Raw genomic sequence first — 24,794 nt, forward strand, 5'->3', positions numbered from 1 at the left:
CTTCTGGAGGGCTATGAGCCGGGATAGCTCAGTCAGTATAGTGACTAGCTACGGGCTGGACGACCGGGGTTCGATCCCCGACGGTGGCAGAGGATTTTTCCTCCAGCCTCTGCGTCCAGACCGGCTCTGGGGCCCACCCAGCCTCCTCTACAATGGGTACCGGGGGTAAAGCCGGCCGGGGCGTGATGCTGACCACTCACCCCCATCTAGTGCCGAGGTCAAGGAAGAGAGGAGCTATACCTCCACTCACCCCAAACGCCTACATGGCGCATAGTGGGACAAACTTTACTTTACTTTACTTTCTGGAGGCCTGGAAATAGGTCAAATGCTTTCACGAATCAGTGTTCGGCCCACGTAATTGTTGTAATCCAAAGGAGAGTTGACACTAACCTCATCATTAATGAACTCCTGAAGGTCATCATCCAGCAACCATTCGTCTACGAAGCTCAGCGATTCTGTCATTTCTGCTGTGTTTTGTTCCTGAAATTCAGAAAGTGGTGGATTAGTGGGATGCAACCAGTGAAACAAAGTATTGATACGACATGCGATATAATAGTACGATGGAAATTAATGTGGATATTTTGCAGATGCACTCTTTCCAAATGGGATCTGGTGAAAATGTGACAGAGGATTTTGATGTAAACCCAACAGAAATGGCTAACAGGAATAAAAGTTTAATTATAGGAGATTTCAGTGCTCAAGTAGGAAATGACGTAATAATCGTAGGTCAAGAAAAATGGTGACGTGTGCATAATTAATGTCCTTATAAATATAAACTATTTTTAACATAATATCTTTGCTTTCAAAAGCCACTTTATTTTTAAAGAAACTGAAAGCAGATAAATTAATGTTTAAAACTTAGAGCAGAGTTTCAGGGATTTAAATAGTGGAATCTCCTAAATAAATTCAACTGCAATGCGCTCTTACAAACAGGGGCAATCGGGAGTTTACTCTGGTCATCTTTCGGCTCTGACATTCCACGCTTGTTTGTTTTCCATGTGCAAGCGACAGATGGCAGGCGAGTGAGTTCGTCCAAATAGTAATGACGACGACTTACGTCTGACGAAGCGACGCCTTGAGAGGTTGGGAACCCTCCCCATTGATTTTCCTGTTCCTGGATGGGGAGGGGAAGGGCGCTGCTTTCCTTCTCGGAGGTGGGGCGTCGTTTCGCCGACTGGCGTCTAGGGCGTCGCAATTTCCTTTTACGGGCCTGCTCCCGGAGGCGCTTTAGATTTCGAACCTGATTAGGGTTGTAGACGTAATCTGAAATCGGAAAGAATGACATTCAGGTCACAGCATTCCGTTAACGGTCGCTTGTGATCGCGTGATATGACATCAGAGAAGGAAAATCAGCGACATTCATAAATCATATATTACAGAAAGACAGGAACAGTACAATGTATCTTTCTTCGAAACGTTGGCATCGAATTAGTCGCCGTGAAAGCTGCTGATAATTCAAAATTAATGTTTCCATTACGATTATTAAAACGAAACAAAAATTAATGACACTGAAGTGGCTTCAAAGGGAGGACTTCCGTGTAAAGTACTGCCTCTGTATCGAGGTTGAAGTCACTTTAAGACTTTGATGGGTTTTCGCGGTGGTGAGGCTGAGGATGATGATTAAATTCTGGGTTTTGGTGCAGAGTAGACTTGGCAGGAAAAAAACTCAAGATATTGTTGACTTTTGCCACTCCAGCTCTGATCGACTCAAATCTTAAAATATTTTGCTAAAAGTAAATACTCGTCCAAAGTTCTCTTTCTTAAAATCGCTAGCAGTCAATCCCAAATAAATCTGAATCTGTGATTCTCCTCTTAATTCTCGGGTACATTTTTTGGAAGCTTTCTGCTGCTTATTGACGTTAAAAGAGAATTAATTACTTACCGGGATATTTCGTCTTGTGTTCCGCGTCCGCCTGGCGCGCGCGGGCAAAATAATCGTCCTTTTCTACACCATGTAGCACCCTCCACATACATCCAAGTCTGCAAATAGAAAAAGCAAAACTTGTATGAATACAGGCAGGTTGCAGGTTGCAGGATGAACATCCATGGGCTGCAGCTGAGTAAAGGCAAAGGCAGTGGCGTATGACGGCGTGCAAAATGTTTCACCTGTTCTCGACGATCAGAACATTTTCAGCAAAGGGAAATAAGATATCCAATTCAAATTCACCTCATGCTTTCTCTGTCAATTTTGGATCTTTGCACTTTTACAGTAAAAGAATAGTTCCGGGCGGACTTATGAATTCTACTTCTCTACTGCCCTAAATATCCTGTGTTCATTTTATAATAAGGTAAATATAAATTTATAATCCAGCAATGGAAAGCAAATTAGCCTTCAACTTAAAGTGCTGACTTTGTGAATCGAATCTTGCAAGAGCCAATATTTTTTTAATTATTAGGTCTCATAGTTTATCAACACCGCAATTATCAGTGTCGTCACGAAATATCCCCCCCCCCCTTTAGAAATACAAGTTTCTAAGTGCGCGTTCTGAACACGAGAAATTTCTCACATATAATTTTACAGGTTCGCACCGTCGCCATGTTTATCATCGTTCACGTACGTTCAATGATCATACATGTCCGCTGAATTTGAATATCTTTGAAGACAATCTGTCATTCACGAATGCTCTGCACATTAAATTATTAACACGTAATTGTCATGAAGTACATTTTGTATTGCAACTTACCTCACGCTAATCTGATTATTGCTGTCTGCAGGGTACAGGGCAGCCAGTTTTTTTCTCCACTCATTGGAGAAGATGACGAAGGCGTTAGGCGGCCTTGGTATTTTCGCGCACCTTTCCGCCTTCCTCTTCACTCCGATCTTCTCTGGCTGACCTGTAACTTGCAGCTGCTGATGTTCCTGAGTTTTTCCTGAAAGAATGATGGAATCCATGTATAAAAACTATAATAATCAGAATATGGCCAACATTATATAAAGAAACAGCTATCTCCAGTGTACCTGACCCTTTCTTTACTGAATAGTTACAGACATATGAAGCGTAAGTAATAAAATGCGCTGTTGACGTTTCTGAATGTGGTTGTGTGTAAAGAAGGAGCGAGGTTTCAGTAACATCAGTATAACAGAGAATATGTGAATTGTGAATAAGAGACGCACAGTTTTGTGTTTTCATCTCAACGAGGACGTCGTTAAACAGGCTGGCTCTGATTGAGTCTTGCCGAAAGAGGGAAGGGTGTCTACCCTGGAGGACCCATCAGACAGAGCTCTTCCTCGTCACTAGAGACTGAGGCGCAAGAAATAAGATGGCTTCTGACACGTGGACACAAAATTAAGTATTCTTGGTCTCAACTCTCAGAGAGCAAAGTAAAAGTACATAATTCAACACCAGAAAATGATTCTTTCAAGTCCAGCAAATTTAAAATGTCTGAGAGTGACTATAATAAACCAAAATTGATTTTATTTGGAGAATTCTTATTACAATTTCTTTAACACTTGTTTTCCCTTTGTTAAAATCACTTAAAATAATGAAATAATGAAATTATGGGGTGCATATCTGGACATCTAGAAAGATGCATAAACATCATAATTGACAGAACATCATACTGATGAGATTTACGGACTATACTCCACAAATTACTGCATGCACAGAATTAAACGACACTTACTGTCTGCTGCCAGCCATCCAATGTTATTCTGAAGGCTCTTCAGCTCCCTCATAGGCATTTCCGTAGGGTTTACCTGAGGACAGACACAAAATGAGTTATTTTATAGTCCAAGAATTCTCTGCAACTTCATGAAGTTAATATTTCTTACGGAACTTTTGTCCCAGTCACACACAAAACGCAGGTGCCTTGGCTGTTTGTGTTTGCACTGCAATTGATTTTCGTTTCTAACAGAAGATATTAAGAAGACTTCATTTATATGAACAGAAATTAAGGGCTGTGTCAGATAACGATTTACTTTTATAATTAGCTTGTTAGGAGACGTTTCAAAGTTTTAATTACAGGATACAAGTCGGTTAATGATTAATCCTGAGAAATTAAGCTGTTCACTCAACAGAAACTTTCCGCTAGACGAAAAATTAAAGACTGAAAACAATTAACAATGTCCGAATATGACAAATGACCCGGTCGTAAGTCCGTATCAGCTGTTAGGTTAACCGGAATTCAAGTAACTTCGTTGATGTGGCCGACGTCGGTCGCTGCTATCATTTTAATGCTTAAAAATCACATACAAACTCTCAAGATAACGAAATAATAATATTAATAATAAATAGGAAATCCATGTCTCAGCCTTTGTGAAGGGCAGGGGAATAAAAAATCCGATAATTCAATAACTCTAGATCCACTCTACAAACTTACCATGCTCAACACGACTCGCTAAAGACTGGCGGAAGCAACCAACCAAGATAACGAAACAATAATATTAATAATAAATAGGAAATTCATGTCTCACCGTTTGTGAAGAACAGAAGAAAAAATCCGATGATTCCATAATTATAGTACACTTTATCAGCTAACTAATCTCAACACCATTGGCTAAAGACTGGCGGAAACCAACCAACCAACCAAAGAAGCTAACTGAGGGCAGAGGCCTGCGCAAGCGCAAGCATCGTCCCTACCTAGGTGAAACCATTCCTGCGCACAAGACGCATTGCTGGAAATGGTAAACGGTCGTAATATAAGAACGGAAATTTTGCTAACGCTAACGGGGTTTCGTCGTGGCGGGAGCCTCAACCATTCAAACTGGGATCTGTTGCTGCTGATGGGAGGTTATCCCGTCAGGCAAGTTGTCGAAGGAATTTGGTTGGTTGGGTCTCTGGGGTATGAACCCAGAGAGGGAGGGGCCGTTTCGGCTGAAGGCCTCTGCGGCATGGGGGGAAGATCACTTCAGCTGATGGCCTCCATGATCGGGGGGAAGGGTGGCGGGCCGTGCCCCTATTATGTTACCCTGGCATTCGCCTTACAACTGAGGAAAGCACGGAAAACCTCAGTCAGGGTAGCCGAGTAGTCTAACCACTCGTTGTGCTGACTTGGCCATCTTTTGGGGACGGCCTCGGCTGGCCTGCTGAACATCAGTCGCCCTCGGTTGCCCTTGGGTGAACTCTGGCAGCCCTCATTCGGCACGAGTGTCTTCCGAGTTGCCGAACTAAGGGGTTCCCCACACCAGCTAACCTCGAGTCAAACCTCTCAGTTAGTGCTCTGATGTGGTCGGCAAAGAAAGGGACCCCCAGATCCTCATGTATTTGCCTGTTACTAACGTACCAGGGCGCGTTAGTAACAATTCGAAGACACTTGGATTGCAGAACTTGCAGCTTCTGGACGTGGCTGTGGGCAGCTGACCTCCAGATCGGGCATGCGTAATCCATTATGGGACGGATAAGCTGCTTATAGAGTAGTACACCGTTCCTGATTGACAGGCCACTTCTCCTATTGATAAGCGGGCCTAGCACACCTAATCGTTGCGCTGCCTTCTTTCCCACTTGGTTGGCGTGCGCCGACCAAGTAAGCCCGGCGTCAAGGGTGACCCCCAGATACTGCGCTGTTTTGACCCATTGGATCGGCTGTCCGAGGAACTGCACTGCTCGGGGCTGTTGGATGTGTCTTCTCGCGGAAATGAAGAGAACCGCGGTGCTCTTCGAGACGTTGATAGCAATCCTCCAGGCCCTGAGCCAGAGCTCAAGTCTACTGAGGTAGGTCTCCAGATACCTGACGAGAAGCGTTGGGCTACGGGACGTGACTACTAGAGCCGTGTCGTCCGCGTATTGTGCTAACTCGACGTGGCGGGACGGTGTGGGTATGTCGTTGACATACAGACTGAAGAGCACAGGGGAGAGAATTCCGCCCTGCACAACTCCAGCCCGCATGGTACGACGTGTGGACGTGGCCGACTGGAAGGATGTCTGGAATGTCCGGTCAGCGAGGTAGGAAGAGATGGTTTTTACCAAGTACGACGGGAAGTTGAGGACGGTCAGTTTGTATAGGAGGCCTTGGACCCAGACTGTGTCGAAGGCTTTGGCCACGTCCAGGAAAACCGCGCCGGTTAGCCGCTTCTCATCAAGGTTTCTGTTGACCCTTTCGACGAGGCGAGCCAGCTGTAACGATGTGCTGTGTCTGGGTCGAAACCCAAACTGCTCGTCGCGCAGCAGCCCGCGTTCACTGACCTCGTGTAGGACCCTCGTTAGTAGGATTTTCTCGCAGAGTTTGCCGACCGTGTCGAGAAGACTGATGGGTCTATAGGAAGAAGGTAGCGTGGGGTCCTTCCCCGGCTTCAGTATGGACACCACTCGAGCGTGTTTCCATGCCGAGGGGAAGTGTTGCCTGCGAAGGACCGCGTTGAACACTTTCGTGAGAAAGGTTACCGCGCGTCGTGGAAGATGTTTCAGGACCCTGTTCGGTATACCGTTGGGGCCCGGAGCCTTGCCAAGCTTGAATCCCTTGATGGCCTGGGCGACCTCCGATGGACTGGTTAATTTTGGTTCATTTACAGGGGCATACTCGTATGCTCGCATCGCCTCGTTAACCATGTCAATTGTAGTCAGGTCCGACGGGTAGTCTACCGGCTGGAACTGGACCTCAAGGCTGTCGGCTAGGTCTTCTGCCTTCTCGGGGTTCGAGAGAGCCAGTCCTCCCGGCACTAAGAAGGGGGGCGACGGAGTGGGGACTCGCATCACACGCTTGGTCATTTTCCAAAGCGACTGGTCCTCGCAGTCCAAGGATTCGAGCGTGTCGCTCCACTGTTCGTTCCGCCACTCGTTGAGACGATAGGTCACCGACCTCTGGAGTCGATTGACCTGGGTCTTAAGAGCGGGGTCTCTTGTGACCTGCCATCGCCTCCTCAGCCGGTTCTTCAGGCGTATTTCATCTCGAATACTAGCGGGTAGAAGCGGTCGCCTGTCAATGCGGGGTCGAAGCTTGGGAGCGGACGCTGCTGTGGCTTCCAGGATAGCACTGGTCAGCTCCTCGACGCACTTGTCAATTTCTTCCTCGTCGTTTACCACGGGGTTCCCCGGTAGTCTGCTTTCGAGGCAAGCCTGGAATGCAGCCCAGTCCATTCTCGCGAAGTCCGGGCGATCAGGCAGGTTTTAAAGGACGATCGGCACGTGGTGTCGACGAGGACGGGCAGGTGATCTGAGCTGAGTGCGGGGCAGACAGTCAGGTGCACCGGTAGGACGAAGTCCTTGATGAGGACAATATCAAGGACGTCAGGTGTGGCGTTGTGTGTGTAGGGAGCCGTGGTTGGAGAATCCGGCCCGTAGATGAAGCAGGAATTTCTGTTGGCGTAATCACGCAGGAGCGAGCCCCTAGTAGAGATAAGGCTAGAATTCCAGTCCGTGTGTTTCGCGTTGAGGTCACCAGCCAAGAGGACCGGGAAACCCCCGCTCAAGCACTCGGTCAGGTCCGACTCTATCCATGGCCGGGTGGGTGCGAGGTATGCCGCCACTAGCTTGACTTTCCTGGTTGCCAGTACCAGGTGAATGGCGGTTGCTTCTAGTTGTTGTAGACCCGATACCGGCACAGGGTAATGATCAATGCCCCTGCGGACAAGGATCGCTGTGCCACCCCCTAGCGTCGGGCGGTCCGTACGGTGGCAAACGTAGTTCGCGAACCTCAAGGCCCGACCCGACGTGAGGTGCGTCTCGTTCAGGAGGCAAACATCGACTCCGTAGTCACCGAGGAACTGCTCCAGCTCCAGCTTCCTGTCGCGGACACCGTCGGCGTTCCAGTAAGCCAGCCGCAAGGCCTTGCTACCGTGTCCTCTAGGCCGTGCAGTCATTGTCGGCCATGAAGAGGAGAACGGTTTTGAGGAGGGCTCGCGGACGAGACCCCCCGGGGGGGAGTGAATGGATCGCGGCGAGGAGACGTCGTGTCAACTCAATGCAGACCCGTGGTGAGAGGGTTTCCAGGATATCTGAGATGTCCTGGAGCGGTGATTGACCCTTGGGTGGGGTGGGGTCAGTCTTCTTGAGAGCAGGTGCAGTGGGATTTGCCACCGGCGCCGCAGGACGAGCGGGCTTGGCACGGCCGCCCTTGGGGATAGTCTGCCGCTCAGTCTGTACAATGGCTCCAGTTGGCGTTGGGGCGGGGTTCTTCATAGCCGCAGCCTTGACGACGCGGCCACCACGGACCACGTGGTTCCACCCAGGGCCCAAGTTCTCCTGCTCGAGGGAAAGCTTAGCTAGCGCCGATTTGGGCGCTGGCAGGCGCGTGGAGACGTCGTCCTTTCGGCCGCGATCCCCTTTCGCACGCTGTGCAGCGGCCGTCTTGGCTTCCTTCCACTTACTGCAACCTCTATAGTTCGCAGTGTGGTTGCCTCCGCAGCTGCAGCACTTAAGTTGTTGCTTGGGGGTGGCACACGACCCGGATGGGTGAGCGTCCCCGCAGGCCACGCATCTGGGTGCATAACCGCAGTTCCGCTGCGTGTGCCCGAAGCGTTGGCACCGTTTACACTGCATGGCCCCCTTCGGTGCAACATATGTTTCTACCTTGACCCGCAGACCGCAGATCTCAGTAAGGGAACGCACTTTCGCCACGTCGGGGCCCCGTGCTACCGACACTATAAAGTGTGGCGTAAGGGGACGGTCACCGTCCTGGTCCATGGCCCGGCGCCTCGATCGCAGTTGCATGACAGTTGGCAACTGCTATTTATACCCATACAACGCGTGACGTCACGTATTGCGCAACAGTGAGAAAAGGCGCTCAATTCGGTTCATTCAGGCGTGCATAAGAAATGAAAAATGAACCTTATGGCCTGCCAATCGAGACTGTTGCACGTCTGTGTCGCTGGTGTGCTTTACGAATTCCAATCTTTCTCACGCAGGTTTTCGTATTTTATAAGAACGACTGCGTTTCATATTTACACATTATTTGTAGTTAAAGAAATACAAATTTTAATTACTACAAGTTATAATTTCGTTACATTCCATCCTAAATATACGAAGTTAATAATTAATATTAAATACTTTCTGTGTAAAAGGAAATAAATTTAAAGGTAATGAAAAGAGGCTTGAAGTAAATTTTGTAATTTAATTTGAACTTGTTTAAAATTATCGTCGTATTTTATTTTTTATTTTTATTAGTCTTCTGTCTGACGACAGGTCCATATGAACAGGATCCTTCCATCCTTTTCTCGGACTGGAACCTGTTCATATACGTTCTTGGCTGATGATCCAGATGTGGTTTGCCATTGCCTTCTTCTGTGTGTGAATGGAGTAATTGTTGGGATGCCACGGAGAAACTTGTTTAATTTTAAAGACGATTTTTGAGGGGCCCGGGCACTGTTGTTTCCTTCCTTCGAATCCCGATTATTCATTTTGACCAATGAGAGATCACAGGAAGGTCAGAACCCTGGGGAAAAGTGTCCTGGGTTCGATTTACTTCAAGGGCGGTTCCTGTAGCTCGGAAACTAAGCGAGACAGAAGAAGGGCGCCAGGATCAGAGTTTTTGCTTCGAATTGGAGATTACGGAAAGGAAGGCCTCGACACTGAGTTCGAGTCCCGACAGGATGGTTTCTGTTGACGAGAACGCAATCGCGATAAAAGAATGACGTCAATGAAAAGTTTTTTAGTTTCGAAGAGGAAATTTCGGGGTCTAAGGTCACAGACACGGATACACAGTCCTCGGTTCGAGTCTCTATTAGGTCGTTGGTTTCCATGATTTTTTATTTATTCGTGGTTTATTTAACGACGCAAGTTTTTACCCCCAAGGCTTCCTTCACTGTTTTGAGGTGTTGGCGGACATTAGCCACGAGGGCTGAGATATACGTAGTTTGATGGGTAAATATGAGCTGCCAATACACTATACAAGGGTGCATAAAATGTGTCCAAAATTGGAATGTGCAGTTCAAATTCACACACATGACACCAGCACTGCAGTATTTCCAAAGACGTCTGTGGGCCAGGTGCTGGTAAGAATGTGAAAGACTTCAGAAATGTCTGACGCACACACACAAGCTCATAAATATATCAGAAATCAAACAGCTCACAAAATGCATTTGATAAAACTATCTACAAATCTGTGCACGATAACTGTCACAGAAATTAGAAACATCAATACCAAGCTTGTCTTGTTACGTTGATCTGTGTCTTATGCTTCTTGGTTCACATTTAATATATATATATCGGGTGTGCGATTTATCAAATCTTTCACAGCCTTACAAGTGCCTTTTGACCTGACCAACTGGACCATCCCCTTGTATGACATTTAGGAGCACAAGTCGCTTTGGTCTCTGGAGTATCAGCGTGCACATTCTATCCATAAATACCGTTTCAAGATTACACATCCTAATTCTAGGCATAACTTGCACTGATTACACGGCCACAGGAATCTGGGAGTCTGAAATGTCAAATTTCGTAAACTGGGAGTAAAGTAGATCGTAATGCTAATTCACTTTATTGATAGAGCTACCAAAACCGGCTGAACTTCTTCATTGCCCCGAGAGATGGCTCAACGAGTATGAACCCCGCTCTCCTCGACCACCAACGCTCATAGTACCAAGACTACTCCATAGAGTGCATCCGCTACCGCACAATAATATTGATTTTAGTTGGACAGGTTTCGCCTGCGTCGAAGAACGCTGTATAGAACACACATTTTAAGATCACGAATGAAATGAGGCAATGAAATTTATTTTACCCATTACTTTTACGAGCTGCATACGGACCTGTCCCTCTGATCCAGTAACCAAATCAGCCAACATTTCTTCATTAAATCTGGCGTGAACAGAGTGCAATGAAAGCCTTTTTAAGGAGCAATTAGATATGTGTCAGCCCAGCGGAATTCGGCATAGAATTCACAATATTCTTTATTAAAATGCTAAAAAAAGAGATTCTGGAACGAACCGTGGATTAATATAAGCCACAAAATACAACTATAAAATTGTCAAGTACAAATTGTAGGCATATATGAAAAATATAATACCCACCTATCATATTAGCCAACATAGACATATGCTTATTTTGCATGCATCGCGTTAAAGAGCAGATGAGCATAAGAACAAGTCATTTGTCTTTTATCTTTGATTGCGCTTAGTCCAGCTTATTTCGTTGCAAATATTTTGTCCCAGTCAGAGGACACGCACAAAACGTCGGAACAATTTCTTATTCTCACAGTCGGCAATTGTTAGCCCCGCGACGAACCACAAGTCGGAGGATCACCCCTTGTCGGCTGTAAGTGAATGCTTTTTCGAAACACTCCGTATCTGGCGGTTATAGTCGATCGTGATCCTGGTTTTGTGTGGACTACGGGGCGAAGTTATCCAAGCGATTTTCAGTTCGAATCTTGTACGAGCCAATCCGCACCTTGTCGAAGGCAAATTCCTTAGCAGTTCCTAAGATCCATTTACACATTCGCCCTGTCCCATTCACAATCCATAACAAACTTAGCATCCGCCATTCGAAGCCGCCTGTCAGATTATTGAAAATCTGTGGCACCATAATCTAAAAAAAATCGATCCAATGTCCGCAATTACCTCAGAACAGTGAAGGAGGCCGTGGGGGTAAAGACTTCGAAGTCCTCCCTCTGTAGGACTTATCTCCGCCTGGACCAGCAGCTGCCTCAGGTTCAAGGCTCTGACATCACTCCAGAGGTCACGGCCTCACGCTTGAGGTGAAAAACCAATTGTCGGCAGTTGGTAGTCAGTCCAGTGCTTCAAAAACATTCGCGTGTACAAGAACTTGTCAATGGGGCACATTTACATACATCGTTTATTTTATCCACCAAACCACGTGCTTTATTCAGCCGCCGGTCGAATGCGGTAAATTACATTACCACAAAAACGTTTCTGATATTGTACAGAACTTTACTTTTGAGACATCTGGTAGCATCCGTGTTAGTCAAGAGTAATTCAAAATGAAGCTAGTTTTGTGCTTCCAAATAATAAAATAGGATTTAATGATCGTGTGCTACTCTGAGCTATGAAAATGCGTCGTTAAATAACCACGAATAAATAAAAATACATGGGCTACTACAACCACACAAATTCAGTACATTAATTTGGAAACACCCGGTAGCTAATGGGCCTCATCATTAAACGTGCGTCGTTTAATACGCCCGTAAAATTACCCTAGAAACCAACAACCTAACAGAGACTCGAACCGAGGACTGTGTATCCGTGTCTGTGACCTTAGACCCCGAAATTTCCTCTCCGAAACTAAAGAACTTTTCATTAACGTCATTCTTTTATCGCGGTTGCGTTCCAGTGAACAGAAACCATCCTGTCGGGACTCGAATCAGTGTCGAGGCCTTCCTTTCCGTAATCTCCTATTCGAAGCAAAAAACTCTGATCCTGGCGCCCTTCTTCTGTCTCGCTTAGTTTCCGAGCTACAGGAACCGCCCTTGAAGGAAATCGAACCCAGGACACTTTTCCCCAGAGTTTTGACCTTCTTGCGTTCTCTCATTAGTCAAAATGAATAATCGGGATTCGAAGCAAGGAAACACTTTTCCACGCCCAGGGGCGATGGGTACAACAGTGCCCGGGCCCCTCAAACATCGTCTTTAAAATTAAACAAGTATAACAAAATACGACGATAATTTTAAACAAGGGCAAATTAAATTACAAAATTTACTTCAAGCCTCTTTTCATCACCTTTAAATTTATTTCCTTTTACACAGAAAGTATTTAATATTAATTATTAACTTCGTATATTTATGATGTAATGTAACCAAATTATAACTTGTAGTAATTAAAATTTGTATTTCTTTAACTACAAATAATGTGTAAATACGAAACGCAGTCGTTCGTATAAAATACGAAAACCTGCGCGAGAAAGATTGGAATTCGTAAAGCACACCTGCGACGCAGACGTGCAACAGTCTCGTATGTCAGGCCATAAGGTTCATTTTTCATTTCTTATGCACGCCTGAATGAACCGAATTGAGCGCCTTTTCACACTGTTGCGCAATACGTGACGTCAGCATTGTATGGGTATAAATACCACAACTTAAGTGCTGCAGCTGCGGAGGCAACCACACTGCGAACTGTAGAGGTTGCAGTAAGTGGAAGGAAGCCAAGGCGGCCGCTGCACAGCGTGCGAAAGGGGTTCGCGGCCGAAAGGACGACGTCTCCACGCGCCTGCCAGCGCCCAAATCGGCGCTAGCTAAGCCTTCCCTCGAGCAGGAGAACTTGGGCCCTGGGTGGAACCACGTGGTCCGTGGTGGCCGCGTCGTCAAGGCTGCGGCTATGAAGAACCCCGCCCCAACGCCAACTGGAGCCATTGCACAGACTGAGCGGCAGACTATCCCCAAGGGCGGCCGTGCCAAGCCCGCTCGTCCTGTGGCGCCGGTGGCAAATTCCACTGCACCTGCTCCCAAGAACACTGACCCCACCCCACCCAAGGGTCAGTCACCGCTCCAGGACATCTCAGATGTCCTGGAAACCCTCTCGCCACGGGTCTGCATTGAGTTGACACGCCGTCTCCTCGCCGCGATCCATTCACTCCCCCCCGGGGGGTCTCGTCCGCGAGCCCTCCTCCAAACCGTTCTCCTCTTCATGGCCGACAATGACTGCACGGCCTAGAGGACACGGTAGCAAGGCCTTGCGGCTGGCTTACTGGAACGCCGACGGTGTCCGCGACAGGAAGCTGGAGCTGGAGCAGTTCCTCGGTGACTACGGAGTCGATGTTTGCCTCCTGAACGAGACGCACCTCACGTCGGGTCGGGCCTTGAGGTTCGCGAACTACGTTTGCCACCGTACGGACCGCCCGACGCTAGGGGGTGGCACAGCGATCCTTGTCCGCAGGGGCATTGATCATTACGTTGTGCCGGTATCGGGTCTACAACAACTAGAAGCAACCGCCATTCACCTGGTACTGGCAACCAGGAAAGTCAAGCTAGTGGCGGCATACCTTGCACCCACCCGGCCATGGATAGAGTCGGACCTGACCGAGTGCTTGAGCGGGGGTTTCCCGGTCCTCTTGGCTGGTGACCTCAACGCGAAACACACGGACTGGAATTCTAGCCTTATCTCTGCTAGGGGCTCGCTCCTGCGTGATTACGCCAACAGAAATTCCTGCTTCATCTACGGGCCGGATTCTCCAACCACGGCTCCCTACACACACAACGCGCCACACCTGACGTCCTTGATATTGTCCTCATCAAGGACTTCGTCCTACCGGTGCACCTGACTGTCTGCCCCGCACTCAGCTCAGATCACCTGCCCGTCCTCGTCGACACCACGTGCCGATCGTCCTTTCAAAACCTGCCTGATCGCCCGGACTTCGCGAGAATGGACTGGGCTGCATTCCAGGCTTACCTCGAAAGCAGACTCCCGGGGAACCCCGTGGTAAACGACGAGGAGGAAATCGACAAGTGCGTCGAGGAGCTGTCCAGTGCTATCCTGGAAGCCACAGCAGCGTCCGCTCCCAAGCTTCGACCACGCATTGACAGGCGACCGCTTCTGCCCGCTAGTATTCGAGATGAAATACGCCTGAAGAACCGGCTGAGGAGGCGATGGCAGGTCACAAGAGACCCCGCTCTTAAGACCCAGGTCAATCGACTCCAGAGGTCGGTGACCTATCGTCTCAACGAGTGGCGGAACGAACAGTGGAGCGACACGCTCGAATCCTTGGACTGCGAGGACCAGTCGCTTTGGAAAATGACCAAGCGTGTGATGCGAGTCCCCACTCCGTCGCCCCCCCTTCTTAGTGCCGGGAGGACTGGCTCTCTCGAACCCCGAGAAGGCAGAAGCCCTAGCCGACAGCCTTGAGGTCCAGTTCCAGCCGGTAGACAACCCGTCGGACCTGGCTACAATTGACATGGTTAACGAGGCGATGCGAGCATACGAGTATGCCCCTGCAAATGAACCAAAATTAACCAGTCCATCGGAGGTCGCCCAGGCCATCAAGGGACTCAAGCTTGGCAAGGCTCCGGGCCCCAACGGTATACCGAACAGGGTCCTGAAACATCTCCCACGACGCGCGGTAACCTTTCTCACGAAAGTGTTCAACGCGGTCCTTCGCAGGCAACACTTCCCCTCGGCATGGAAACACGCTCGCGTGGTGTCCATACTGAAGCCGGGGAAGGACCCCACGCTACCTTCTTCCTATAGACCCATCAGTCTTCTCGACACGGTCGGCAAACTCTGCGAGAAAATCCTACTAACGAGGGTCCTACACGAGGTCAGTGAACGCGGGCTGCTGCGCGACGAGCAGTTTGGGTTTCGACCCAGACACAGCACATCGTTACAGCTGGCTCGCCTCGTCGAAAGGGTCAACAGAAACCTTGATGAGAAACGGCTAACCGGCGCGGTTTTCCTGGACGTGGCCAAAGCCTTCGACACAGTCTGGGTCCAAGGCCTCCTATACAAACTGACCGTCCTCAACTTCCCGTCGTACTTGGTAAAAACCATCTCTTCCTACCTCGCTGACCGGACATTCCAGACATCCTTCCAGTCGGCCACGTCCACACGTCGTACCATGCGGGCTGGAGTTGTGCAGGGCGGAATTCTCTCCCCTGTGCTCTTCAGTCTGTATGTCAACGACATACCCACACCGTCCCGCCACGTCGAGTTAGCACAATACGCGGACGACACGGCTCTAGTAGTCACGTCCCGTAGACCAACGTTTCTCATCAGGTATCTGGAGACCTACCTCAGTAGACTTGAGCTCTGGCTCAGGGCCTGGAGGATTGCTATCAACGTCTCGAAGAGCACCGCGGTTCTCTTCATTTCCGCGAGAAGACACATCCAACAGCCCCGAGCAGTGCAGTTCCTCGGACAGCCGATCCAATGGGTCAAAACAGCGCAGTATCTGGGGGTCTCCCTTGACGCCGGGCTTACTTGGTCGGCGCACGTCAACCAATTGGGAAAGAAGGCGGCGCAACGATTAGGTGTGCTAGGCCCGCTTATCAATAGGAGAAGTGGCCTGTCAATCAGGAACGGTGTACTACTCTATAAGCAGCTTATCCGTCCCATAATGGATTACGCATGCCCGATCTGGAGGTCAGCTGCCCGCAGCCACGTCCGGAAGCTGCAAGTTCTGCAATCCAAGTGTCTTCGCATTGTTACTAACGCACCCTGGTACGTTAGTAACAGGCAAATACATGAGGATCTGGGGGTCCCTTTCTTTGCCGACCACATCAGAGCACTAACTGAGAGGTTTGACTCGAGGTTAGCTGGTGTGGGGAACCCCTTAGTTCGGCAACTCGGAAGGCACTCGTGCCGAATGAGGGCTGCCAAAGGTCGCATACGGGCAACCGAGGGCGACTGATGTTCAGCAGGCCAGCGGATGCCGTCCCCAAAAGACGGCGAAGTCAGCACAACGATTGGTTAGACTACTCGGCTACCCTGACTGAGGTTTTCCGTGCTTTCCTCAGTTGTAAGGCGAATGCCAGGGTATAACTTAATAGGGGCACGGCCCGCCACCCTTCCCCCCGATCATGGAGGCCATCAGCTGAAGTGATCTTCCCCCCATGCCGCAGAGGCCTTCAGCCGAAACGGCCCCTCCCTCTCTGGGTTCATACCCCAGAGACCCAACCAACCAAATTCCTTCGACAACTTGCCTGACGGGATAACCTCCCATCAGCAGCAACAGATCCCAGTTTGAATGGTTGAGGCTCCCGCCACGACGAAACCCCGTTAGCGTTAGCAAAATTTCCGTTCTTATATTACGACCGTTTACCATTTCCAGCAATGCGTCTTGTGCGCAGGAATGGTTTCACCTAGGTAGGGACGATGCTTGCGCTTGCGCAGGCCTCTGCCCTCAGTTAGCTTCTTTGGTTGGTTGGTTGGTTCTTCCGCTAGACAGTGACAGATTGGCAGGTGATTGGGAGTGACAGGACAGAGTGAGGATTTGGAGAGCGGAGCGAGGATTGGGAGTGGACGAGACCCCCACCGGCACAGCCTGGAGAGAGGTAGGGACGATGCTTGCGCTTGCGCAGGCCTCCGCCCTCAGTTAGCTTTTTGGTTGTGTCCAGTGGGACTCGTGTCGAACGAGGGCTGCCAGAGGTCGCCCAAGGGCAACCGAGGGCGACCGATGTTCAGCAGGCCAGCCGAGGCCGTCCCCAAAAGACGGCCAAGTCGGCACAACGAGTGGTTAGACTACTCGGCTACCCTGACTGAGGTTTTCCGTGCTTTTCCTCAGTTGTAAGGCGAATGCCAGGATATAACTTAATAGGGGCACGGCCCGCCACCCTTCCCCCCGATCATGGAGGCCATCAGCTGAAGTGATCTTCCCCCCATGCCGCAGAGGCCTTCAGCCGAAACGGCCCCTCCCTCTCTGGGTTCATACCCCAGAGACCCAACCAACCAAATTCCTTCGACAACTTGCCTGACGGGATAACCTCCCATCAGCAGCAACAGATCCCAGTTTGAATGGTTGAGGCTCCCGCCACGACGAAACCCCGTTAGCGTTAGCAAAATTTCCGTTCTTATATTACGACCGTTTACCATTTCCAGCAATGCGTCTTGTGCGCAGGAATGGTTTCACCTAGGTAGGGACGATGCTTGCGCTTGCGCAGGCCTCCGCCCTCAGTTAGCTTTTTGGTTGTGTCCAGTGGGACTCGTGTCGAACGAGGGCTGCCAGAGGTCGCCCAAGGGCAACCGAGGGCGACCGATGTTCAGCAGGCCAGCCGAGGCCGTCCCCAAAAGACGGCCAAGTCGGCACAACGAGTGGTTAGACTACTCGGCTACCCTGACTGAGGTTTTCCGTGCTTTTCCTCAGTTGTAAGGCGAATGCCAGGGTATAACTTAATAGGGGCACGGCCCGCCACCCCCACCCCGATCACGGAGGCCATCAGCTGAAGTGATCTTCCCCCCATGCCGCAGAGGCCTTCAGCCGAAACGGCCCCTCCCTCTCTGGGTTCAAACCCCGGAGATCCAACCAACCAAATTCCTTTGGACAACTTGCCTGGCGGGATGACCTGCCATCAGCAGCAACGGATCCCAGTTTGAATGGTCGAGGCTCCCGCCACGACGTAACCCTGTTAGCGATAGCAAAATTTCCTTTTCTTATATTAAGACTGTTTACCATTTCCAGCAATGCGCCTTGTGCGCAGGAATGGTTTCACCTAGGTAGGGACGATGCTTGCGCTTGCGCAGGCCTCCGCCCTCAGTTAGCTTTTTGGTTGGTTGGTTGTCTTCCGCTAGTCGTTAGTGAGTCTGCTTGTTGATCAGTTGAGTAGCAAAAGAAATTCGTTTGTGAAGACGTATATAAATGATTTTCCGTGTATCAGATGTCAGCTGTGTTGGCATGAGAATGTTTTGAACTTGTACAATCAGCAGGTAATATACACTATTGAAAATTTGTTTTTAGGTGTGAGTTGTTTACCCTAATTCGCAATAGAGCACAAAGCATCAGAAATATATAATTAAATAAAATGGGGAAACATGAAGTAGGTACCCCGAAGTATATTGCCAATAAAATCAAATCAAAAGGACTACAAAAACTAAGGCTGTTTTGTCAAATGTGTTACAAGCAGTGCCGTGACCAGAACGGCTTTAAATGCCATATAATGTCGGAGTCCCATCAGCGGCAACTGCTGTTATTTGAGGACAACGCAAATAAATATATTGACGAGTTTTCAGACGAATTTGAAGATGGTTATTTAGAATTGTTAAAACGTCAGTTTGGAACAAAGCGTGTTCATGCAAATCGTGTGTACCAGTATTATATATCGCAGCGTCACCATTTACATATGAATTCTACACAGTGGGAAACATTGACAGACTTTGTGAAATGGCTTGGAGGGGAAGGGAAGTGTGTGGTGGATGAAAGTGAAAAAGGATGGTATGTACATAAAAATAAGGTGGAACGAAGAAAAGCATCAGCCCTTGATGACATTATTAAATATGAAGAGAGCAAGAAGAAACGTACAAATAGAAACGATTTTTGGTTGGTTCAAGGAATTATTGTGAAAGTGGTAGAAAAATCTCTGGGTGACAAATACTACAAAAAGAAGGGTGTTGTGACTCAAGTGTTAAACAAATATGTAGCTATTGTCTCCATGTTGGATAGTAGACAAAAACTGAAACTGGACCAGTTGCACCTACAGACGGTGATACCTGCTCTCGGGCGGCCTGTACGCATTGTGAAAGGAGCTTACCGTGGATACAGTGCTACACTTAAGGAATTGGATGAGAGCAAATTCTGTGCAACGATTGAACTTTCATCAGGCCCCTTGAAAGGCAGAATAATTGATAAAGTTGAATATGAAGATATTTGTAAAGTACATAATGTAGATGTATAAATGCCATAGAGTTTCATGTTACATTAAGTGCAACTTCATGAAAGATGTAAGATTTTAGGTTTTTGCAGCAGTGAGTATGAAGATTTCTGTCGTTTAGTGTTTGTTAGTTTAATTATTAATTTTTTCTAAAATAGTTATTTCTAAATAGTTAAATTGTTTAGTTTTTGTTAGTGTAATTATTAATTTTTTCTAAAATAGTTATTTCTAAATAGTTAAATTGTTTAGTTTTTGTTAAATAGTTCAATTATTAATTTTTTGTAAAATAGTTCTTTCTAAATAGTTAAATTGTTTAGTTTTTGTTAGTTTAATTATTAATTTTTTCTAAAATAGTTATTTCTAAATAGTTAAATTGTTTAGTTTTTGTTAGTTTAATTATTAATTTTTGTAAAATAGTTATTTCTAAATAGTTAAATTGTTTAGTTTTTGTTAGTTTAATTATTAATTTTTTGTAAAGTAGTTATTTCTAAATAGTTAAATTGTTTAGTGTTTGTTAAATAGTTCAATTATTAATTTTTTGTAAAATAGTTATTTCTAAATAGTTAAATTGTTTAGTTTTTGTTAGTGTAATTATTAATTTTTTCTAAAATAGTTATTTCTAAATAGTTAAATTGTTTAGTTTTTGTTAAATAGTTCAATTATTAATTTTTTGTAAAATAGTTGTTTCTAAATAGTTAAATTGTTTAGTTTTTGTTAGTTTAATTATTAATTTTTTGTAAAATAGTTATTTCTAAATAGTTAAATTGTTTAGTTTTTGTTAGTTTAATTATTAATTTTTTGTAAAATAGTTATTTCTAAATAGTTAAATTGTTTAGTTTTTGTTAGTTTAATTATTAATTTTTTGTAAAATAGTTATTTCTAAATAGTTAAATTGTTTAGTGTTTGTTAAATAGTTCAATTATTAATTTTTTGTAAAATAGTTGTTTTTAAATAGTTAAATTGTTCAGTTTTTGTTAAATAGTTGAATTATTAATTTTTTGTAAAATAGTTGTTTCTAAATAGTTAAATTGTTTAGTGTTTGTTAAATAGTTGAATTATTAATTTTTTGTAAAATAGTTGTTTCTAAATAGTTAAATTGTTTAGTGTTTGTTAAATAGTTCAATTATTAATTTTTTGTAAAATAGTTGTTTCTAAATAGTTAAATTGTTTAGTGTTTGTTAAATAGTTCAATTATTAATTTTTTGTAAAATAGTTGTTTCTAAATAGTTAAATTGTTTAGTGTTTGTTAAATAGTTCAATTATTAATTTTTTGTAAAATAGTTGTTTTTAAATAGTTAAATTGTTCAGTTTTTGTTAAACACTTGAATTGTTAAATAGTTTCTAATTAAATATGAATTATATATTTAAGGATATTAAATAAAAAACATGTTCATAAAATTTTCTGTTCTTATTTTGGCAAAGTAATATTTGAATGAACTTGTCGCCCTCAGTGCACTAGTGGTTAATGTGGTCGCCACTGGACCCAAGGTATGCGGGTTCAAACCCGGCCAAGGTCAGTGGATTTTTAAAGGATGATAAAAATCCATAGCACACTTCCTTCGGAGGGGAATTAAAGCCGGCGGTCCCATGCCTTAGATTTAGGGCACGAAAAAGCATGAACGAGATGTTTCGTAAGCAATACTCGCTGGCCACATATCTCCTGATTCCTACTAGATGGCTCTAGCAGACAAAAATAAGGACTGATTAGAAATTGTGCGGAGGCAGTCGGCTGGTCACTCACTACTGGCAAATGCACACTTCGAAAAGACCAGGAAGAGATTGGTATCGCAATACACGAGTATGTGTACTGAAACAATTAGTAACAATATTCTGATGTGGGGGAACATTTTTTATTCCAACATTCTCAAGGTAACAAATCATCGCTACTACTTACACTACATGACTGAAACTTCGGGCTCTGAATGCATGTTCTTGTAGGAGATCCAAAACAACCCGAAAGGCTCAAAATTTTAATCACTTTTCGCTTATGTAAGACATGCTTAATTTTGCCCACAGTTTAACAACGCACCCCTCCACATTTGTCTTATTACCAGTCAACTTTCGTTCTATGTAGGATTTGAGGTTGTGATGATGCAAGCAATTTTTACTTTTTATTTTATCATACGAGCATGAAAACCTAGCTCAGTGTTCTGCCAACATCTCTCTGGAGTCAGCTTGATTGTGTATAAATATAAACAATTAGTCCTATTTAATGACCGTAATATAAAATAATGATTATCTGGCTTGCCACTTTGAAACGCAAGATCTGAATTCACAACACTAATAAATATTTCACTTACGCTTACAGCATCATCATGGAACTACAGACTAATTATTCCGTGCTGACATTAAAGGCACAAGTTATTTGAATACACAAAATCAAATTAACACGCTCTGGCATTGCATAATGCAAATAAAAATATTAACAAATTGTGAATATAAGAAAAAGAAAGGTCTTTACCATTCTTTTAAACACAACAATGGTTGACCTCAACATGAACTGAAGAAGAGGTGAACTGCATCACAATCACTCACAAACTGGAATTATCATAAACACAATTGCAGTGATGTAAGTTTACGTGTTTATAAACAGTGGAAGACCATTTGAAGTTTGTGGAAAATAGATAAAAATGTTATTCAATGTCTTTTAGAAAAACTATTGTCAAGAACAACATTCATGGAGAAACTAAAAACATTAAAATATGGGAGACACTACCAACCTATATAAAACCCTAAGAGCGAATGAATATAAGGAAAACAAAATGTACACTGGGAACTTTTGTTTTGCAAAATCATTTTTACCCGTGGTTTACAGCTTGCAAAAATCTAAGAAAATCTGATTTGCTGGCAATGCTTGATGTTTAAAAAAATTTGAATGTTTTTAATATCAGGGGCCTTTAACAAACTTATGACTTATCAGCTTCACGAAAAGAAAAGAAAAACATGAATCTTCTGCAAAACATGTACAGTGCACGCTGGTCATTCTTTGTTCAAGTCTCCAAAGAAATTATGAGCTTCTGGAGATCCAACTTACATTTAGTAGTTCAGCATTTAATAAAGGAGTTTATAAAATTTGAGAAATATTGAAATGGGTCACATGACTTGCATGCTGCCAGATCAAGAACTGCCATTTAGAGGTCATGAATAATCTGAGTTGCCCCTTGACAGAAATAATTGTACAGAATCTTTCAAACCGCTAGAACATTATGATCCTCTGCTGAATGACCACTGTTTTCAAAGGCACATCACTGGCCATTCAAAATGATTTGTTAAAAGCCCTCCATGAAGTGTTGCAAGGTGACATTTCAAGACAACTTCAGGAACCGCCTAATATTGGATGAAACTTCTGACTTTCATTTTGTCGTGAGCTACATTCATGATAGTAACAGGTACTACTGCTAGAATCCTTTCTTTCTTTGTTTACACATTCTTACATTTTGGTTCATACATTACAGACAGAAGGTCTGGGTATAGATTTTATTCACAAAATAAGAGAAATTCAAAGTCACATGCAAAATGAACATGACACACTGTTCTTAATTTTCTGACAAAAACCAGGGAAACGAAGAAGACAAAACCTGACATAAGAAATTCTGCAGAAGAGAAGTACAGAAAACTTTTCTACAAAATTATTGAAAACCAAATCGGTCATCCATCAGCTTGTTTCTGAGGTACAGAAACACGAATTTTGCAGCTACTACATAATTGAGAAATTTTACATACATAAGTTTAAAGCTGCCTTTCCTGAACAGCATATACAAAAACTGCCCGTGTATTTTTTACATTCTCCTCTTCATTAAAACCTTGAAACCAACAGTAGTCCAAGCTACTGATATTGTTGAAAATAAGCCGTAACACTGAACGGGGCAAACCAACAAATTAAGCACACACCACACAAAATATCATTGCTGGGTAAAAACTCAGAGCACCGAGAAATCAACATCCCAATCTTCTCTGTCATTCCAGCGCATGACGCACGACGGCATGAACGTTGTGTTTTGAGTCACTATATTCACCAACCCATACTAAAAAGAGAACAAAAATATGATCTGAGACTGTTGAAACCATAAGTATTGCAACTGTGTTTGTCGGCATAACTGTAAGTAGTTATACAGGCGGTTGAAATTCACGAATAATGAAAAATATTAAGAACTGGTGGTTTCAACAGAATAAAACTAATGAAAAGACACAGAAATTTTTAAGATAATTGGAACTGAAACAAATGAGAGGCCTCTGAAACAACCAAGATGTCCTTGGAAGGACATCAGATACAGTGTGGAAGAGACTGGAATAATGTTTACATATTTCTGAATGTGAGATTACAGACTGCAGCGCACTTTTATGCAACACTACAGAGGTGAAATGATGTACAGAAATTAGAAGAACAGAGTTTAAGTACTTGAAATTTGAGGTTCTAACAGCATTTTGAATATGTTGATGCCAGAAAATGCTGTGAGAACTTGTTACGATACAAAAGTTCCTAAGAAGCATTTACTCCCACCATTGTCAAGGCTGATGATGTAGGCAGTAGTTTCTCTTAAGTGTAAGCAGTTACATGGCTTAACCTTAAGTTATTTACTCTTTCAAATTCAATATCTGGGCCATTTTTAAATATAAAATCACCAAACAAACGATGATTGAAAGATGAACTGTCAGACAGCACACAGCATGCTTATTTCAAGAAATGTGGCCCTTACATGACATTTATGTTTACATTTTTATAAATACTGAGATCGTTATCATTGTTATTGATCATTATGCCACTGACAAGGAATCTAGCTGAAATAAGGTTGTAAATACTTCATTTCTGACATACACAATACATTATGCAACCCTATGGGCAAATATTCAGATTTGAAACACTAAACATACACCTGTGACAAAGTTGGTGGAAGTTCAGCTGAACACAGCTTACAGATAGCAGATGCAGAAGTTGAGTGAACATAAATGTGGAATATGCTCAGATCAACATATCACAATGTCCTGTTATGTGATTTACTGATAATACCAAGTAATTGGTCCTTGAAATATTTGCACCACCCATATAGGTCCTGCTTGGAAGCTGTAGCAGCAATGTATCCTAGCTGCATATATAGCAGTTGGTGAGGCAGTCTGAGGGCCTTATTTCAATTTTGTGGTGCTTTGAAATCAAGTTCTCTATAAGTCTGTACTGGAATTCCAACCTAGTAATTTTGCCTTGCTTTTTTTTTTTTTTTTTTTTTTACAGGAAGTAAGAAATGGTGCAATAGATGTCAATAAAATGATGAAAGTGTTTCTGACAGAACTTCTTCAGCCTGTTGTATTTTGCAATGAGACCCCGCACACTGATTAAATGTTAAACACAGAGTAGGAAACACGATGAGACATGTTAAGCTGTTAAAGAATCAGATCTGTCCTCTGCAACGTCGGTATACTTTTACTACAAGGCGCAACAACCCAGAAGACAGCAATCTTCAAATTCACCGCCGTGAAAAACTACGAAGTCGTCGTTGATTTGCCATATTAAAACATTCAACAGCAATAATAATAGCGTTTTTCTCGTTCGTTCTTACAGCTTTTAAATTAGGAATGATACTGCTACAAATTATACGCATGCATCCAGGCCAGACAAGTCGAGTTAACCGTGTTAGACCGGCTAACACTTTAAGAACCAAAAATTAAAATCCTTCTGTCTCATT

General features: G+C 44.7%; 2 protein-coding genes and 1 pseudogene across 3 annotated transcripts in view; 2 read left to right on the forward strand and 1 right to left on the reverse strand.

Annotated features, from left to right (window-relative positions):
* Bcs1 (mitochondrial chaperone BCS1) overlaps positions 1–24,794 on the forward strand; it is a 59,252-nt gene that overhangs the window by 17,828 nt on the left and 16,630 nt on the right. The gene's annotated exons all lie outside the window — the stretch shown is intronic.
* LOC147874072 (uncharacterized) lies at positions 303–4,672 on the reverse strand. The gene is made up of 6 exons (XM_087347326.1): positions 4,415–4,672; positions 3,625–3,697; positions 2,685–2,871; positions 1,883–1,980; positions 1,058–1,263; positions 303–480 (listed from the first exon to the last, which is right to left on the reverse strand). The coding sequence occupies exons 1-6, from the start codon at positions 4,451–4,453 to the stop codon at positions 322–324; spliced, it is 762 nt and encodes a 253-aa protein (XP_087203452.1). The 5' UTR covers positions 4,454–4,672; the 3' UTR covers positions 303–321.
* Positions 17,288–19,218, forward strand: LOC147874073 (DNA/RNA-binding protein KIN17 pseudogene; annotated as a pseudogene).

The sequence above is a fragment of the Zootermopsis nevadensis genome, unplaced genomic scaffold, assembly GCF_977971745.1.
Source record: "Zootermopsis nevadensis isolate Lab colony 2312 unplaced genomic scaffold, Znev_1.0 Znev_ptg000011l, whole genome shotgun sequence".
Taxonomy (NCBI): Eukaryota; Metazoa; Arthropoda; class Insecta; order Blattodea; family Termopsidae; genus Zootermopsis; species Zootermopsis nevadensis.